We start from the raw sequence: 20,009 nt of genomic DNA, 5'->3' as shown, positions 1-20,009 counted from the left end.
ACACCTCACACAAATTTTTGAACATTAATCTCTTTAAACATGAATCACTTTGTATCACATCTTTTGGCAGTGTGATGCTTTCTAGCTGGTACTTGTCTGACAAGTGCAGTACGTAGCCAAAAAAGGGTACCCAGGCTGTGACTGAAGGTCAGCACGCAGCAGGGAGCCCTTCGTGCTGCCAGACCTGAGTGCTTTCATACTGCATCCTCAAGATGAGTGCAATAAAAACAGATCTTGGAAGCTGACCTTTATTACCCTTGGTAAAACTTGTAATATTGAAACAGCAAAGAACAAGGCAAAATCCCAAGGTGAGGTCATCCTATCATTCTTAAAAGAAAATAATCGTTTTGAAGGAATTTACTTTGACTTTCAAAATCAATGCCAAGAAAGAAAAGCTGCAAGAGCACCAGCTAAAAGCCATTTACATCAAAAGCCAACAACTATATTTCTCTACAACTTCTGAAGCGACTGGGAGGTGGGGGGTTGTTGTTTGGTTTTGCACTTATAAAGTAGAACAGTTTCATCAGAACAGTATTTTCTCCCGTAAGAGTAAGCTCCCATATTAGTGTTGCCACATCCATCTTCTCTTCTAGGAAGTATGGCCCCATACAATACAAATATTCTATTTTCATCTCCTCTGTTCTGTAGAACAGAAGTGCTGACAACTTTTTATGCCTTGATTTTAGGCCACCTTTTTAATGGGGCAACTCTCAATGTTGCTACCGAGCTCCATCAAAGTCACTGCTTTAAATGCAGAGATTCTGGTTTTCACAGTACTTTCCTTCCTTTCATTGGGCTTACGGGTAAGTTAGCTCCAGAAAGCAGTAAAGCCACAAAAATCACAGAAAATTTCTCTGTCGCACGCAAGTACCATAGGAGGCCTGAGCACACTGTCAAAGAAGATCAACTTGTGTCTTTAACAAACTGTCTGGAAGCTAAAGGCTTAGATCCCCAGCCTAATGACAGCAATCCAAAGAAAATCTTACTGAGTGACTTTGGTTTGGATCTAGGACAGGAAACATAAATGATTTTCTTGAGAAACAACCAGAATGTGCCTGAAAAGCTTGTGATCAACTGTCAGCCAAATATAGACACCAAGTATACAGAAACTTCAACTGAAGAGTTTGTAATTTAAGAGTATTTTCCAGTTATGTGTGTGCGTCAACTGGAGCACACATTCTTTTACTCTCTTTGGCTTCAGCTGGAGGAAGAATAGGTCCTGAAAATTTGCAGTCTATGATAAAATCCAGAAGTTTAATCTCTGCTTTGAAGCAAACCGCCCATTTAAATTTAATCTCATTAGGATCAAAATTTCTTTTCCTTTCAAACAATCAAGCTTGGTGAGCCAAGTATCCTTGATCATAAGTCACCTTCATTACCTAAAAGGTATTTATTCCTTTATTACTCTAAAATTTATTTACATTCTTCTGTCTCCATTGCAGTGTCCTTCCTATTTTTTTTAGGACTAGAAAAAACACTAGGAGGGGCAGCTGAGCTCTAGCCATCCCTGGACAGGGCACATCGACACAGTAAGGCTTTTGCCAGTCGGTTCACTGCAAGCCAACAGCAGGCAGCACCCAAGCAGGCCTAACCTTCCTCCGAGGGCACTCTCCTGGAAGCCAGGCACTGTCGGCTCTACTCCTGCCTCAGCCTCAGGGTATCAGTGAACTTGGAGCTGAACTTCATACTGGGCCAATTCCTAGGACGCAGGCATGAGAATTCTGCACAGTTGTTTTCACTAGCGAATGCTAACAAAACTTTTCCAGCTTCCACTGAGGTCAGATACGGCCTGTACGGCTTAACAGCAATCAGAATATGGTAGAACGTAAGCAGAGGGATAAGGACTATTTTTCTGCCCTGGTGTATGTGATCAGATTACAACTATGATAAATAATTCTCTGCCAAAGAATACAAGTAAAAAAAGAAAGACAACATCCAGTCGAAAGACTGAGCAAAGACTAGCAAAGTTTAGAAAAGTAAAAATGAGAAAAAAGAAATACTTTAATACTAATTCGTCACTACTTTTAAATTATTGGTAAGTTTCCAATCAAATAAACTATACCATGAAATAGTTTTTTTTTTGTTTTTGTTTTTTTGTTTTTTGTTTTTTTTTGTTTTTTTAAATGAACACCATATTTGCTATAAATAATTACAGGAATTCCCTGATATTTGCTCTTAGGTAGCTTAACAGCATACTACTTGTTCAGAAAAGTATCAAATGGAGCCAATAGCCTTCTGCTATTAAATATTCTAGATGCAATGAAGCACAGGACTTTGTCATGTTGAGCTATGCATTTTAATTGGCACGGGGAGCAGGTCTAGAAACAAAGCTGAACTCTCTGGCGCAGTACTTTGCTAACAAATACATCAACAAAGTCTTCGCTTCCCGGTGAACTGATTTACTCAAATCTAAATACTGACCAGAACTACAAACACAATTAAAATAAAACAACCAATTGCCTCTTTGAGCAAGAATAACTGGAAAAAAAAAAAAAAAAAAGGGAAAAAAAAAAGCTCAGAGAGAATGGAGAGCATACAAACCATCGGAACAATCAGATATTTGGTAGACCACTGAGATCGCAGAAACTACTTCTGGCCTAGAAATTCTTCCGTGCAGCTACTGTCAGCCAAAGCATCTGACTAGAAAACTACATTTATTCAGGCTGGCAGAATCAGTTACCTGTTTATCAATGGCAAAATAGTCAAAGTGCTAAATCAAGAAGATAAAATCCACCTCCTGTTTCACAAACAATTACCCCAGTAATGAAGTGGTATTGAAAAATATTTGACAGGATTTCCTGTCAAATAAGACACAATGTTATTTCCTAGTAAAACAAAAAAACTCCAGGTAAGACAATCCAGGAGAAACCTTTGGCTCCAGACCACTCCAACAAGAGCACGAGGCACATGAAGCTGAGTGACGACACAGACCTCAGCGTGCTGGGACTTCTGCGGGGAGCTGACTGCGCTCTTAACACCTGCACCAACATTTGAGCTCCTGCCGACAGCGATCGCAGCAACCCACTGCTGCTTCTCGCAGGGGCCCGATGCTCACCCCAGCTGACCCACAGCCTGTGCCAGGGCTGGCAGCCACGGCCCCCTGCTGCCACACCACACGTATTTCCCAACAGGGTGGGACGGGTTTTTGTTTGCTCCCTGCTGAGATTTCAGGGAAGCAAGACATGACTTCTGCAAGACGCAAGAGCTTTTTATTCCCACTTCAATGTAAGCATAGATACAAGATGTCCCTAGTCAAGTGAGAAGCTTTTTCCTCAGAAAACCGTTCTCTTCGGAAAGAGGGAAAAGCAAAACACAACTATGCTTTCACTAAAAAGCACTGGACACCAGCAAATCCACCCATTTTGAGGTACAAAATAAAAACTGGAGGAAAGACAATTACATGAACGTAGGGAAAAAAAAAAAAAAAAAAAAAAAAAAAAAAAAAAAGCTTTAAAACAAGAAGAAAACAGGCCAGCCATCAGAAAGCTGCCCATGGCATATGGCCGCCTTGGCCAGCCACCATCCGTGAGAGAAAATGGCCGCCTGGGCCAGCCGCCATCAGGGAGGGAAAATGGCCGCCTGGGCCAGCCATCACCAACGTCCCCTCAGCTCCCAGGCACAATATGGGGTCCTTGGTACATTCACACGAACGTTACCGTCCCCACCTGCCCTCCAGGGGCACAAACACGGCGTTAGGGGGTCCGGGACCAGCGCCGAGCAGCGCCACCAGCCCTTCTCCTCCGCGCCCTCAGCCGCCCCGCGACGGCCACGGGCAGGGAGAGCAGCGGCCCTCCCGCCGAGCCTACTCACAGCTCGCCGCTGGTCCCCCGCGTCGCCGTCCTCGCTCGGGAGTCGTTAGAGCCGCCCCCGGGCTGCCTCCGCCCTAACGGGTGCGGCTGTCCCCTTGAGGACAGCCCCCGGGCACGGCCGGTGTCGCCCTTACACGTGGGCTGCGCTTCCCTCCGCAGTGCCGCCGGGCTGGGGCACGTGGCCGCACTGCCCCGCGTCCTGGGCCCGGCCTGGGGCTCGCGGCTGCCAGGCCGCTGCTGTGACGTGCTCGCCTATTTCGTCATGCACAAGTGTCTGAGAAGGGGAGTTGTAAACCCTACTCCAACCCTCTCCGACAACTGTAGGGCAAGAGCAGGAGCTGAAGATTGTACTCCAATGAGCACTGAGGTGGCTGTTGCAGCACACTACGTACAAAACAAGAATTTTATGCCAGATCAAATGCCCGAGCACTGCTCCCAGACAGGGGCAGGGGGCACTGCTTCAGGCAAACTACACTACATCAGCCGGAACAGGAGGTGTGACCTTCTGGGTCATTCATGCTCACCTCAGTTGTAACATTTGAAAACAACTGCAGGATGTTCTAGTTTTGTTTTAAAAGTTAATTAAAAAAGCACATAAATACAAAGATTACGATTAAACTAAAGCAGACAATTAAAAGGTAAAAGTCAGCTGTGTTTTCATATTATACATCTTAACTGGGAGGTTTTAAGTCATTTTCCTAGCAGGATTTAGGCAGGCTAAAGTATTTAATCTCCCTACAAAAACAGCAATTGTGCATGTGGGAAGCATTTGTCTGAGACACCTTTTATTTAAAGTGGTAGCTAGAAGAACAGAAGAGTAGTTATCAGCACTGTGAGACCAAGAAGCTTTCCACTGAGTTGAGAGTAGAAGTGCTAGAGAAGCACATAAGAACACGCCAGGACAGATGGCTATCAGTTTTCAAATAATTAACATGTGATGGGAGAGAGATGAAGTCTGTGACAATGTGTCCTCAAGCCTGCAGAGGACCACTAGAAGAAAAAACAAAACAAAGAAAAACCCTTCTATCAATTATGTCCTGGTAAAATAAATACTTTTCTTAAGATTTCTAAGTTAGGTAAGATTCTTGACCAGGACTCCTTGCACCTTGCACTTTTTCATATGTATTTCATGCTTACTTTATATAGCCAAGATGCTGGACTGCAGGAAACTTACTGCTTAGAACAGTTCCTAGAATATTTTTCCGCAAGATGAAGAGAGGAAGACTGTTATATCAACCATACCCCAAAATGTTAAATATATTGTTAAACATGCTCAGATATCTTTCAAACAAGTTTTTGTGTGTGAATCCTTTGGGTCTCACTTGCAAAAGAGAAGGAATCCTTTCAGAGAAGCAGAGGTGTTTTTCCTAAATGGAAATATTTATTTCAGCACTATCAGTTTTTCCATCACCAGCACTACAGCTCTTCTGTTCTAAAAAACAACAAAAACCAACAAATAAAGGTTTTATACTGTTATACCTCACAGTAAATAAACCTAGACTACATTAGAGATTATTGCCAATATTCAATAAATGAAGACACTCTACAGCATTTGATACACTGTGCATTAGTGAGCTAAGATGATTAAGGTTTCAATTAAGGAAAATAAGCAAATATTTGTTTTTACCATTTCAATTTTAATACAACTCAAAAAAGTAAATGTTATGCATGGCAATGTTTATTAAACAATCACATTTCATTTAAGCATTAAAATGCAGCAGTCTGGAAAAGCTGCCAGAAACAATGTTTGGCTTCAGAAAAGGCGATTATGAAATTATTTCCAATAAAATTCAAATACTCTCTTGTCTGTTGATTAGTTGAATGCTTTAGACTGTAAGGGAAAAAAAGTGCAAATCAGCTGAATGTCACTTTCAAAAGTAAAGTCTTAGTGTCCTACAAGCAGTTATTGAAAGGCCTCACCTCAAATCTTCATGATAAAGGACAGTATTATCCAATTCCTATACAATTAGTATTTACTGTAGCACATTTTAAACAATATAACATTACTACTAAAACAAAATTAATTTTGGAATATAACTACAGTATTCTGGCTACCATGGGCACCTTTTTTTCCTTTTTAAATCTAATTTGCTTGACATGAGATGGCATGAGATACTTCTGAACTTGAAACTTACATGGAACAATACAGTAAGAACCACTTATAGGAACATGTTCCAGCTAAATGTAATTTATACCTAAATGTACTATTTTTGCTTGAAAATCTAAGATTCATATTGGGGTATTCTCTTTCTGCCGATATACTTCCAGGGAAGTGACTCATTGCAGAGTTGCTAAACATTGACCTGTTGCTCAGCCTTTTACAAAGACAACTGCCCTTTTGCACATCATCTTTATTGGAGGACTTGGAAAGAAGTGGACGAAGCATAATAGATAACATTTGACATAGGGACAAATTGTAAGCATTGAAAAAAACAGCGAGGGTTTTGCTTTTACATTCAACACAGTGGTGCCACTGCAGTTGGAAATAAAACCAGAGTGCTTTCCTGGCTCCTAAATCACTTAAGATCACTTCATATACAGAGATATAAAATAAGCATACTGCTTTTGACTAAGGGCTCTAAAAATACATTAGTAATTTTTCAATTTGTTCTTGTAAAAAAGCTTTAAAAATACTGTGGAAACATGTTCTTATATGTGGGTGCTGCTGCTTGAAACAGATGTTGACATCGAGACAACTATTACAACTTTTGAAAAGCAGAGCAGCTTATAAGCATAATAAACAAATGATCATTTTGCAAAAATTTAGACCTAATTTAGTAACTTGTAGAATGACACTTTCAAACTGTGCAACACAAAATAATGTAGCCAACAGTAACATACAGGTACACCATTTAATATTTATTATATGCATTTTATATACATTATTTTTCAACAGCTGTACTTCTGCTATGTGGTACAATCTTAAAAATTTGCTGATTCATAGTTTGTAAAACAGAAACCTTACAAAACTCATCAAAACTCGCAAACTGATCAGAAAAGTTCTGTGGAAGACTAGAAAAAATACTTTATTGTATTAATCATGCATTACACAAACAAAATCTTTAGTTACACCATAAACTGAAGCACGTCTGAAAAGAAAATAAAAGCAGGGAATAACTAGTCAAAACACAGCAGATTTATGAATCTTGAATCAACTACTTTCGTATTCTATTTGAAACGCAAATAAAAATATCTTTCACTCCAAAAGTTCTGAAACAAGATTGTTTTTTTGGAATCAACTCCACTCCAGGTACTTAACCAGAGGAAAAAAAATATCTTTGTTTGCAACTTTAGAATTATGAAATGTCCCATTTTCTCATCTATTTTAGACTGTTCAAAGAGTGCCATAATAGATATACAGGGCCCTTTAACACACTACATAAAAGGCTATAAAGACCAACAAAAAGTGAAATAAATAACAATAGGCCATTAGCAAGATGGGTAATCCTTGATAAATAAACTCGTAAATACAGTAAGATGTACAAAATATCACATAGTGATAGGATGCCAAGATTAATTTTTTTTTTTTTTTAAGAGTTCATTGGGGGGTGTTAACCCCTCTGTGTTTCATTTAAACACATTTTACAGTCCTTTATTTATGAAGACAGTTATGCGATGATGAAGAATTAGCATCCTTATGCAAGGACTTAGCTGAGCTGTATTAGGCAAAAGAAGGGAAGAGTGTGGTTACACAGCAGCGGGTCAGTGAGATCTCTGTGTTTTAGGGTTCTATAATGCAGAAAAACATTATCAATACAATCTTGAGCACTGTTGTGACAGGCTAAATATATAAAAAGACTTATAAAAACTAGAATTTTATCCAAACATTTTGTGCAACTAATGCTAAAATATTTTAAGTTAAATTTCCTTTTCTTTAAAGCAAAATAAAAGTTTAGAAGGGGAATCTGTGGCATTCAACTGATAAACAGAAGATTACTAAGAGATGAAAAGAAAGCTACTCTTGGAGCTCACTTCCCCCCACAAGAGCACCACATTCCTAACCCTAAGGCAGCACACAGAGTCCAAAATAAAAGTCTTTTTTAAGATCAGACTCCACGTTTGCTTAAAGACACCTAAAGAACAGACATACGCTCAGTTCATATCCAGTCAAGGCTACAAATACTGGTTTTCTTTTTATTCTTTTTTTTTTTTTTTTTTTTTTTTTTACTTCTCCCCGCCCCCCCCAATACAGTAATTACAGTTAAATGAATGAGCCTGACATTGTTCAAGATGTGGTGACTTTTCACCAACTTATACCTGCCCCACTTAAGAGCCTTCACCCAGGCAGATCAGATGTAGTGTCTTATTGGTAACCTTATTGATGGCAGTGATGCATTCCCTCTTTTTTGTCCAAACAGACCTGCTGTTATGATGCAGGTTTGTTCTGCTGTGTCACACAAATACTTTGGCAAGGGCATCAGCTCCTGCACTGGCAATATATGCTTTTGATGGATGAAATGCTACATCATAAATTGATTCATCCAGCTTTTTCCTATGAGCTGTTATTTCTTGCACACATGTCTTGCTGTCCAAATTCCATAATCTAATGGAACAATCATGGCCTATTTGGGAAAAAAAAAGAAAAAAGGAAAAAAAAGACAATGTTACATTTTTGTCAGACACTTAAATGCATCACAAATAAAAAATCCAGAGCATAAATGAAAAATCCATAGAACATAGAGCATTAAAAGATCCTTACTTCCAGACATTAAATAGATTCCATTAGGATCTACAGCTAGACTTGTGACAGCATCCAAGTGAGCAACCATAGAATGGATCATTTTACCTAAAAGCAAAACAAACAAGTGAATTTCCTGTGAAGTACCGCTTCTTTTAAGAATAATATTCCCATTAAATGCAATATGGAATAACATGCTTATTTATATTCCAATATCTGAATGCTACAATTCTATTATAAATTATCAAGTTTCAACTACAGACTACATAAGCATATGGGTAAGCGACACACATCTCTCAAAGGCGCTCACACTATAAGCACACCTTTTATCTAGCATCTTCATTGGTAGCAATGACAAAGATGATCAAAACTGGGCAATAACCTAAATTTTAAATTTTAGTCCAGTAAATGTCCCAGAGGTTCTCTTTACACTTACCCGTTTTGTTGTCATAAAATTTGATGTGTCTATCTTCATGAGCTGTAATAGTTACAGGAAGTGTGGGATGACTTACAACCTTGTTAATATGATTACTTGATTGTACACCTGGAAACAAAAACAAGCACAAGCATATCCATCTGTCTTAAAGAAAAAAAAAGCTAAAATGAGAGTATTTTAGCATTACACTTTAGCACACTGTATTAGCTAATATTATATAAATAACACATTTGGAACAACATCAATAAATATCAATGAATAACAGCTTCTTGCTTTACAAGAGATTGACTAAGCCAAGTATATGCTAAGCCAATGTTTTTTAAGGTTAAAGCTGTACAACTGGTTCATACACATGAAAGATCCTTGAGAGAGATGGCAAACAAACTGAGGAAAGCACACCAGGGCAACGCTAACTAAGCAGAAGCAAACAAATTATAATGTATTTTTAGTAGACACCTATCATAGCTCCACATCAAAAAAGATTTACCTTGAAAACAAAAAGAAAGAATCCAAATAACCGAAGTCAGCCTAACCTACCAGATTGTCAGATATCTTTACATATTTGAGATTAAAGAAACACTGAACAGTTCAGAATCTCTTTAAGAATTTAGAATACTTTTTAGAAAGCACTTTCTGTATTTTGATATGCCAGTGCTTTAAGGACTGTTTAAGGACTTTTTTTTTTTTTTTTAAATTATATTTAAGAGTTTCTCTTCAAGCTAGGAAAAGAATTTCTCCAAGTTTTAATGTTGTTTCTCACTCTCAGTGTCAGTTTTGCACAAGCTATCTACTATATAGCTTCTGCACAGTTCTGTAACCTCTGTCGAAGTCTTTATATAAGTTAGTAATTACACTTACAGTATTAAGTAACTGAACTGGACTAATTGGATAGGAGAAGCACATACTCCCCTTGCAATATTCTTTTAGATCTCACTTCAAAGACAAGAATGACCAGAAAACTGGAGGTTTTCTTTACAAAACACTCTCATAGGTTGAAGAAAATTAAGTCTGGAATAAAGACCCTCTATTTAGACTGTCAACAGCTATATACGATTCTCAATGACGAGCTATGTCTTTGTAGCACGTTATTTGCAGCAACAGAATTTCTAATATTTAATGTTCCACAGGAGAGAGGGTTTAAGTACAACCTGTACAGACTCTACACTGAACTAATCTTCTGCTTAATTCACTTCTTCCTTACGATCTTCCATATCAAAGCTGTACGATGGAAACTAAACAATTTTACTAGACAATTCAGACAACTAAATCCAGAGAAAGCCTAACTTAAAGATCAAAAAACATTGCTTTTGCTATCTCTAACCACTTTCAAATCCTCCTAACCCACAATCAACAACCATTTCAACTGCGTTAGTTCCAAACATTTTTACGTATCTAGCCAACTTAAGACATCAAATGACATAATGCAGGTAAGGTGCATAAGCTTTGATTTGACATACAGTAAAACTTGGATAAAGGTACCTCATTCAAGATGGATATTTAATAGAAAAGAGGTTTACTTACCAGATTCTATTTGCGATGAAAGCATTACCACTGACTGGGATGTTTCTAAATCATATATGACTGTGCTGCCAGTGTTAAAAGATGCCACCATATGTGCAGGATCACAACCTATAAAGTCAACTGACGTAGGTATTCCATGCTCTAGAAAGTGAAAGAATTGTCTTTAGAAAGAAACACTTAATGTTTAAACTCTGAAGAATTTTCAAGTTTGTTCTATACTCATAGAATAACGAAGAAAACATTCCCTTTACAGTAGTGCTGCACCACCAGGATTATCTTATGAAAAGATCTTTTCCCATTAGTCCTGTTATCTAGTGTTGAAAAATAGAGACAAGCCTAGACATACCATAAACTGTCTCATGACAGATTATCAAAACCAAAATTTCACTGAAAAAAAAAAACAAAAAAACAAAAACCTTACCTTTCTCTCCATTGTAAGTGCAAATACAGGGAATTTTTTCTGGTGGGTTCCATAATCTAATAGTGCCATCTGCTGAACAAGATAGTAAGTGATTCTTTACACCACTGTAAGCGAGACCCCAGACTGCATCTGTGTGAGCAAGTAATGTGCCAGCTAGAACGTTTGGCTCTGGAAAAACAAAAGTTTAGGAATTAAATATTTCTTGTACCTCAAAGTAAATCAAATTCCACAAATATCCCATATAGTAAAAGATTAATTAACATTCTGTAAATCTGTGATCTAATAGATCTGCTGGTTGTAATCATATATCTATTCTGTAAGTATCAGTAAGAGGAAAATCTAAAGTGCCAAACATTCAGTGCAGGCATGAATTCTGAACAAACTGGAATGCATATAAAAAACTAAATTCAAGACAGGTGCTTTTGCACTTGTTTTATTCAAGTAGTTTTCTAGAATGCAAATAGATTAGATTCACAAACGAAATGGTCCACTACAGTGCATTCAATAATCAGTGCAATTAATAACATTGCCCCACTATTCAGCAGAATAGTTTGAGAAATTTTGAATGTATTCATGCAGCTAGCTAATAAACTGAGATTTTAACATTTAAATAGCTTGCTATCAGCAAATCATATTTGTAGCCTATCAACTCCTTCAGTCATTTGTTGAAATTACATATATACAACCCGTAACTGAAATTAAATCACTTAAAGTAAAAAAGAAACAGTCCTTCCCTAGGGTGGCTATAAGAAGCAAAGTAAGAATGACCATTATTATTTATCAAGAGAAGGGAATAAAAAACCAGAATCAAAATAGGTTTTATTTTGTTCTTAAATTTATTCTTAAAATAGCAGCTAGAATATTAAACAGTAGATCATTTTTCACAACTTTTGCAAACTATCTATTTTTCCAAAATGATGCACACCTGTTACCACAACCTCTCAGAGGGGCTGACTTCTTTCATTTACCATCTTAAGGATGCTCGATTGCAGCCTTTTTTTTTTTGTATAAGATGCAAAAGCACCCAACAAAATCAACTTCCCACCTTCCTGAGTTCTTTAAACACTGATGACTTTGCTGTAATATTAAAAAAAAAAAAAAAAAAAGTGTACTCTGCTGACACAGGGGAATGCTTTAAAACCCTCAAGGTACCCGAATGTCAAAACAAGATTACTTCTGATGTGGAATAAAGAAACACAACCATATTTTTTCAACAATTATAACTACTCTTAGTTTTCTGAGAATTTCCTATCAGAATAAAAAATCATTCCAAAGTCTGGAATTTTGCTGCAAAGTAGTAAAGCACGCTCCTTAAAAAATAACAGATGTAACTGATTTCTTCTTTATTATTTAGACCTCAGAAAATGGCAGTCTTTCTGCTACCATTCTACAAAGTATGTCACCAATGCAAATGAAATAACAAGCATTTACCACACACAAAAAAAAGCTGAAAAACAGAATTTAGTTAATAAATGGCAGTCACATTTCACAAAAGCTTTAGAAAACAGATTATTGTTAGGCAGAAAATTAATGTTCAAGACAATGGTTATCAGTTGTTTACCTTTTAAAAGGTACTTACCATAGGTATCATATGGGTCAACATTAGGGCTAGGCATGTTCCACCACTGGATGGTTGCATCAATACCACCACTGAAACACTGTTCTCCATTAGAACTAATTGCCAATGACAATACAGGTCCACTATTGGGAGACAGAACAAAAAGTTTACTGATACTGCCAACAGTATAAAGGTTAAAATTTTGCTATTTAAGAATAGAACAAAACAAACAAAAAGCCCCACAGTAGATTGGACTAACTAGTTACAGAAAAAAAAATGTTAATTCCAAAGAAACAGTTGTTAGAACATATATGTTTGAACAAATTATACAAACCTGTATTAAAATATTGAAGTATATATAACAAATGAACTAAACTATCAAAAACTTAACCAATTCGAGGAACGCAGTCTTATTTCAACAGAAACTACATCTGTGAAGCATGAGTTTTTACAGAGCATCCATGCCAATCTAGCAACTACTTGTGCTGACAGAGGTGGTTCCAGCCCCCTGCCATCAAAACCATTCACTTTCTCAGACAGAAACCTACGTTCCAGTAAACTGGTTCATAAAGATAATTCTAGGAGCACTTTTTGGTCAAAATTAGACTACTGCTGGTTTAACTTCTGGAATCTGTTTGCTGTGATACTAGAAAAGCACAACCTGTAACTCAAAGGAAGCAGCAACTCCGGACACATCACTACGTCAAGGTTTAACTGTCTTGTAAAACAACACCCCCAGATTAGATGGCTCATGACAGGCCATGCTCAGGTTGTTTAAGTGCAGATGAGAAACCAGAATTACGTATTTGAAGGTGGTGTAAACAGATTATTGACTAGATCCACCAACATACTCAAAAGAGTGAGGAACAAAGCTGAACTCCACGTTTAGCTGATTTTTTTTTTGTCCTAATGTTTGCAAGTGTACTTTTCATTTCTCAGACCTGTATCTGAGGACTACTATGTTAGACTATGGAAGTCTACTTTATCTAACTTCTTTACATATTAAAAAAAAAATACATTCCAAGACATACGCATTGCTCAGGCAATTTCATTGTCTTCTACAATGTCTTCTTCCCCTTGCAACTAACTACATTTGCTCCTTCCTGCCCTTTTTGGTTTATCATGGACTCTGCAAGTCATGAGACGGGCTCAGTATTAGCCTGGTTTTACAGAGCATAATTTTGTCTATCTGATGTAAAAATATAATACATTTGTAGCCTTTAAGGTGAAAAGTATTACGAATCCAGGAGATAACATTTATCAAACAGTAATTCTGTCAAACACTTACATGTGGGCCCTAAATGTGTAGATGGGTTCTACATCTAAAGAGGCACTCCTGAAAGAAGAAGAGAAGTAATTACATTAAATGAAATCTCTACTGAAAAACTTTGAAGATGTTTTAAGAGTTTTATCAGTTTCAAAGGCTTTTAAAACATGATTGATGCTTTATGAAAACCCATATACTTGCTTTTTGGCAGGAACTGTTTTCTGCAAATTCCAAAGTTTTAGAGTATGGTCCTCAGAGGCTGTAACCAGCACAGGCTCTACAGGATGAAAAGCTAATGCCCGCACTCCATCGAAATGACTGCGTAGCGTATACTTAGGGTTCCATGTCTTTCGGAAGGCATCTTTATTAGCTGGCAGCTTAAAAATGAAAAGGAGTAATTTTATGTGAGTTTAAAAATTTGTCTACTTGTGCTTTAGAAAAATATGCTATTTTTGATTCAGTTAATACATATTCAACCTTAAACATGCATTTATCTACCGATCCACCTAATATACATATACAAGTCCATCTCTGGCACGCAAAGTAGTCTGCATTTTTTTCCCCCCACTGTAACAGTTTTTGTTCCACGGTGGAAAAGAGTATAATGCTGAATATACAAACAAGCACCTCTGATTTTCAAAATTTGGTTGCAATCCTTTCATGCAATGATACCTTAATTCTTTTTCCCCGAAGAAAGATACTGGCTTCATTGCTTATAATGTTCTCCGTACTCAAGGAAGAGATTACAACTGTCAAAAGCACATTTATCACTTAAACAAAATAAAAATAAGCTTCAGGCCCCCAGTGAGTCATCTTCCTCAGATGAACAGCTTGACTGAGAACCCAACATAACTCTTGAATAATTCTGTGTACTAAGTAAGGCACGTACAGATAAATAGTTAATTCAAATCTTAAAAAACGACATCATTTTAAACATGAAATTATATAAAAATATTATTTGAAAGTCTGTAGTATATTTGAAGGCTTTAAATATATTTGTGAGGCAATAATTTAGTTAACTATGTGAAACAATACATACAACTTTTATGTTTATATGTCATGAAAATACGCCTAAAATACACCTAAAACCAGGCTAAAAAATAGGCTAAACCAATTATAACTGCTTAGTATTAATCCTCAGTACCTTGGAAAAGTTACAGTTACTGGAAGAGGTTTTCCAGTAAGAAAAAGTAATTTAGAGCTCTAAGTATAATTTATATTAACCAGAGAGTAGAGAAAACACACAAAAAACTACACCGCACTTATCCTAAACCTCCATTCAAGGAGAAACACACAAACTTCTCTCTTCCTCTTAAGTAATTATAAAGGGAGCTTAGAGAACTGACTTTAGTTAGATAACAAAAATTAGCAAATGAAAAATGAATGGAAACTAATTCTATGCTCTGCACTATGCACTATCTGTTCACCATGTATGTTTTTAAAGCAGTTTTCAATTGTAGGTCAGAATCTCTCAATAACACTAAGATGATATTAAAATCTCTCATATGTAATAAAATCTCAGTACCTTCCTTATACGTGGCAGGACTGAAAATAAGTGTCAGATCATAATGTAACATATACTAATAACTATTCTTGGACCAAATCTCCAGCCTGGACTAAATTTCCCACTACTCAAACAAAATCTGATTATATCCAATCAGAACAAATACTAAGACAATACAATTACTGTTCTGAGTTACAGATATGCAGGCATTTGCTTTTCCTATATACATATTTATATAGGCATACTTATTTATATACATATACATACATATTATATATATATATATGTGGAGGAATGGTTAAGTGAAGTAGGTCATGTGAATGTTGAGCAGCTAGGAGGTCGCGAGCTAACAAAGTATCGAACACAGCTCAAATGAGCCTGAGAAAGTACGTAAATAAGCCTGAGAAAATACGTGAATGCGGCCTGGGAAGGAATGTAAGTTCTGGGAGGTTTCAGGGAGGTTTCAGGTACAAGGACATGATATCTGTTGGTATGCTGGGAAAGTACTAACTGTGTTATTTTGGTGGGAAACTAGCTGATAGAATAGAGAAATGCACTAACCAATCATGAGCTTAGCTTTTGCAATATGTATGAGCTAATTATATTGAATTAGATAAAAGACGACTGAGCTATCCAATAAACTGAAGTTCACTGATCACTCATATTGAGCGTCTGTGTCTTCCTTCCGTCGACAACAAATGTCCTCGCAACATATATATATATATATAACATAATATATATATAATTTATATATTATATATATATATATATATATATATATATATATATATATATAAAATGCAAATGATGCCAAATTCAGATCAAGAAACAAATCTGTTTTACTAGATGTGCAACCTGGACACGTTTTTTTTTTAATACCATGTAACAAATACATTTCAAAACAAAGCTCATAACAAAGTATTTTGTTCTTAATCTTCCTTCTCCACTGCATACTGTATATCACAATATCTTTAATTGAAATTTAAGTTATTTAGAACTGTACTGCATATTACATACAACCTTCATACAGAGAATCATTTTTTTATTTCAGGGAACAGCATGGGATTCTGGAGTTCTGTATTAAACTTAATAGCTTTCAGTCAAAACAGCTTATTTACTCACCTAAGGCTAAAGTGGATGAGAAGGTGAAAAAAAAATATTTCTAGGAAACAGAGTTCCTTAGTACTCTTAATCCTCATTACATAAATACATTCATCTACCTGGCTTACTCATGCACTTGTAGAAAACTGGGGCTTACAGAAATTTAAGTATTTGTAATGTGTAATGGCTAACTTTATCATATTATAACCCAGATTAAAGAACAGACCTCAATTCTTTGAAGATCTGCACTCATAACATATTCATTTTTCTTACAGTTGTGATGAAGAGCCATTCAATAAAAGCAGGACTGAGTACACTTGTCCTTATTTCACAAGGAAAATTCAAGTCCTTTGTTGCTGTTCTTAAAATGGCTATTGCAATGGTAACTTAGTTCTCAGAAGTGCAAAGGAGTCTGCTAAAATGCAAGGTACCAAATTTACAGAACTTCCTATATTAAATATGGCTTTAAAGCCTTAACGTTTTTAAAACAGATTTCAATATCAGGCTTGTTTTAGAAAATACCATGTACACCTTCTGAGAAATCTAGTTACATAAAGAGATGATTTGGGTTTAATTCCCGTTGTCCGCATTTCCAATGAACCTTGATATCCTTACTACAACCAAGAGAACAACTAACATCTTTAAAACAGATATCCTTGTAATCTCTAAGAAAAAAAAAAGCAGTAGTCTATTTCAAAAAAAAAAAAAAAAAGAGCGTACCTCATGAAAACATAATCAAGGAACTTGGAAAAGATATTTGCTGATTACAAAGGATAAATGTGATCTATACAGTAGGGCTGGGCAAAATAGAACACTAATAATATGTGATACTGTATCAGTGTTATAAGGTATTGCAAGACAAAAGCCCCTCTGAACAGAAAGGCATGGGAACACTGCCCCATAAAGTCTTATGTCCTACTATAAATGTCAGAAGTTAAAGAAAATCAAGAGAAGACAGACTGGAGCACCATTCATCTTTAAACACTCCTTCTCCCTTTTTTCCTAAACTTCATTGGACAGGACCAAGAGGGGTCAGCTTGATCCTAGTTCCTGGATCAGTAAGTAGCCACAGAGCAAATGCTTGGAATAGTAGGGTCTGCCAGAAACAACCCCATCATCCCAACCACCCCACAAACACACATACAAGAATTCTGTCTAGCCCAGGAGACACAAAACACTAAGAACAACAGCAACAACAAAACTTAACCACAATCTCCTGAAACTTAAGAGTACAATAGAAAATAACAACAACACACGTCAACCTTACCATACAAAAAAAAACACTAAACAGATTAGAGGAACAAATCAAATTGTAAATGCCTACTTCATAATAGTTGTCCAACCTAAGCTAATAGGAATTGTTTTTGCCTTTACTTTGTTTGTATGGGAATACAAGGCAAACTCCTCATTCTGCTTTACAAACCACCAGGGAAACAAAACTGGGGGAAAAAAAAAGCACAGGGAGGGAAGCTCCTCCCCATAGTCAACAGAACCCTTACAGAACAGTAAGGAGACTTGCATCCTTCTCTGACTATCACAATGAACTACTCACCTACAGCAATTACAAAAACAAGAAAATAATACTTTTTAACTGTAGTCAGTGTCTTTTAATCTTTTAATGTTATTTTTTCTTTAATATGTTGCAGCTTAGGAGATTTCCAAATCTGGGTGATAAATGAGGACTTCTGGATTTGCAACCAAAACTACCACCATCCTGTGCAGCTATAGAATCAGAATTATATGAGTTAATTGGAATATTTGATTTAATAACATCGCTTCCTCAGGGTACAAACCAAACAGCTGCATACAGTAAATATTACTAACTATGTATTGAAACACATGACTTCAGATGACTGTACTCTTACAGTACCTGCATCTTAAATGACTAGTCTTGTGAACAATTTGTGTACTAATAGATTCCCAAACGGGAAAAAAAATCAGCTACAGTTAAAGTTCTAGATATTTAAAATTTAATCCCCATCCTGCCCACATATTCTCTCCTTTTCAAAATATGACCCTCATCAAGGAGTGCTATACAAAAGCTAGTGGAGGCCTGCTGTGGTTTTTGGGAGGGTAGGGAGGTTGTCTTTTGTGTGCGTTTTGTTTTTTTCCCACTACAATGGTTCACACCTGAGTTATTTGAGGAGTATGGAACTATTGCTAGCAAAATGCAAGTGAAACTATGAAGGAATTTTTAACCTAAAAGAACATTGTGATGGGAAGTACCATTAGTCTCTTTAGATCCAAAGCAGAACAAAGATTGCCTTATTCTTAAATAAAAGTATTAATAAAACTTCCCCATCTGTGTTATTCGATACTGCGAGTTTATCTTTTCTGACATAGGAGGAAGTCAGAAATCACCATGTGTTTTTCAGATACTCTTGTGGAAGTCCCTAAGAGCACTGTAGAGGAAGCAGAGAAAATGAATTAAAGTTACAGCCAGTCACTTCTCATTCGTATTTGGTGAATGACCTAAATTGAAGGGGAAAAACTTATTCCTATCTTTTGTGTCCTATATCTGCCAGATAATCATGAATTAGATGATCTCCCCATATACCTCCCAAACCAAGCTGTAAATCAAGAACCTCTAATGAAAAGGTTTTGATGAAAAACTTTTGAAAATCCAACTACTCTGACATACCCATCACTAAAACGGGAACACCACAACAGAAAAACCACCAACAGAAACTAAGAAGTTCAATAGTTTCATCTGAAATTCTAAACTGCTTTATATTGTCTCCCAAGCAAGTTAGTGTTCAATGAAGGATAATTTAGAAATTAATCAAAGTATTAAATGGAACACTATGTAAAAAAACCCAAACTACTCAATTTCATAATCTCCAATGGAATTTGCTACAGGTCAAAAACCTGCAGGTTAGGGTACTATTTTACCACCAGTTCTGGACATTTCAAATTTAAGCACCCTTAAAGCATGTTCAACAAAAAAGTTATCAAAACACCTTGTATTCTATATCCACTTATTCATAGATTTTATTGAAAATTTATAAAAAAGTATTTTCTACACATTGCACATGATCCTCATGCTGGTCTACAACATTTTACATCTGGAGATTTTGTTATGTAGAAAGCAAAATCCTGAGAAGAATAAGATGCAAAGAGCTGAAAATGATCTTTGATTTTAAGTTACCTTATTTCTCAGAAGTGTTATGTCATTGAAATGAAACAGACAAACTGAAGATTAATTTTTACTGGGAACAAGACAATATATGAAAATATGGGAATACTGCAAGTATTTTTAAAAAGTACTGTCATTCATTTTTATACAGTTCAATAACAGAAGGATAGATTATTAATGTTTTCATTTATGATTGAGGAAATATAACTATGCAACACCCTACAATAAGGGAGAAACGTAGGTATTAATAGCTGTAATGAAGTACTACTGTTTCTACCTATTACAAATACAGAAAGACAACTATACTAAGTAAAAGCTGTGTAGTTTAAGTATTTTCATACCCTGTAAAAAGCTATAAAGAATTTATTTCTTCACGTTGCAGGTTCTAAGATTTTAATAAAAACCCTAGTAGTGTTTTCCAATACAAACACACTATCTAACTTGAAAAGGTATACATAGTTATAGAAACAAAGTAAGGTACCTTAACAAAACCAAAAAAACACAAGACACTTTACAGTACATTATGTAAGACTTACCTGAACATTGCCCCAATCAGACAAATTTACCAGCCAATTAAA

The 20,009-nt window shown here is 36.2% G+C and overlaps 1 protein-coding gene and 1 long non-coding RNA gene across 13 annotated transcripts in view; both read right to left on the bottom strand.

Annotated features, from left to right (window-relative positions):
- The window catches only part of LOC311437669, a 71,060-nt gene extending 66,782 nt beyond the window's left edge, over positions 1–4,278 (bottom strand). For all 9 annotated transcript variants that reach the window (XR_014693616.1, XR_014693617.1, XR_014693618.1 and 6 more), the window contains exon 1: positions 3,811–4,278. This is a non-coding gene — a long non-coding RNA (uncharacterized lncRNA). The remainder of the gene's footprint in view (positions 1–3,810) is intronic.
- A 2,369-nt stretch (positions 4,279–6,647) lies between these two features.
- The window catches only part of STRN3 (striatin 3), a 60,339-nt gene continuing 46,977 nt past the window's right edge, over positions 6,648–20,009 (bottom strand). For all 4 annotated transcript variants that reach the window (XM_084521227.1, XM_084521229.1, XM_084521228.1 and 1 more), the window contains 8 exons: positions 13,892–14,067; positions 13,712–13,759; positions 12,445–12,566; positions 10,866–11,033; positions 10,445–10,585; positions 8,924–9,031; positions 8,509–8,595; positions 6,648–8,371 (listed from right to left, as the gene is read on the bottom strand). In XM_084521227.1, the coding sequence (XP_084377353.1) occupies positions 8,202–8,371; positions 8,509–8,595; positions 8,924–9,031; positions 10,445–10,585; positions 10,866–11,033; positions 12,445–12,566; positions 13,712–13,759; positions 13,892–14,067 (1,020 nt within the window). In that variant the 3' untranslated portion in view covers positions 6,648–8,201. The remainder of the gene's footprint in view (positions 8,372–8,508; positions 8,596–8,923; positions 9,032–10,444; positions 10,586–10,865; positions 11,034–12,444; positions 12,567–13,711; positions 13,760–13,891; positions 14,068–20,009) is intronic.

The sequence above is a fragment of the Aythya ferina genome (genome assembly GCF_964211825.1).
Source record: "Aythya ferina genome assembly, chromosome: 5".
Taxonomy (NCBI): Eukaryota; Metazoa; Chordata; class Aves; order Anseriformes; family Anatidae; genus Aythya; species Aythya ferina.
The sequence above is the reverse complement of the archived record's forward strand: the minus strand, read 5'-3'. Positions and strand labels throughout refer to the sequence as shown.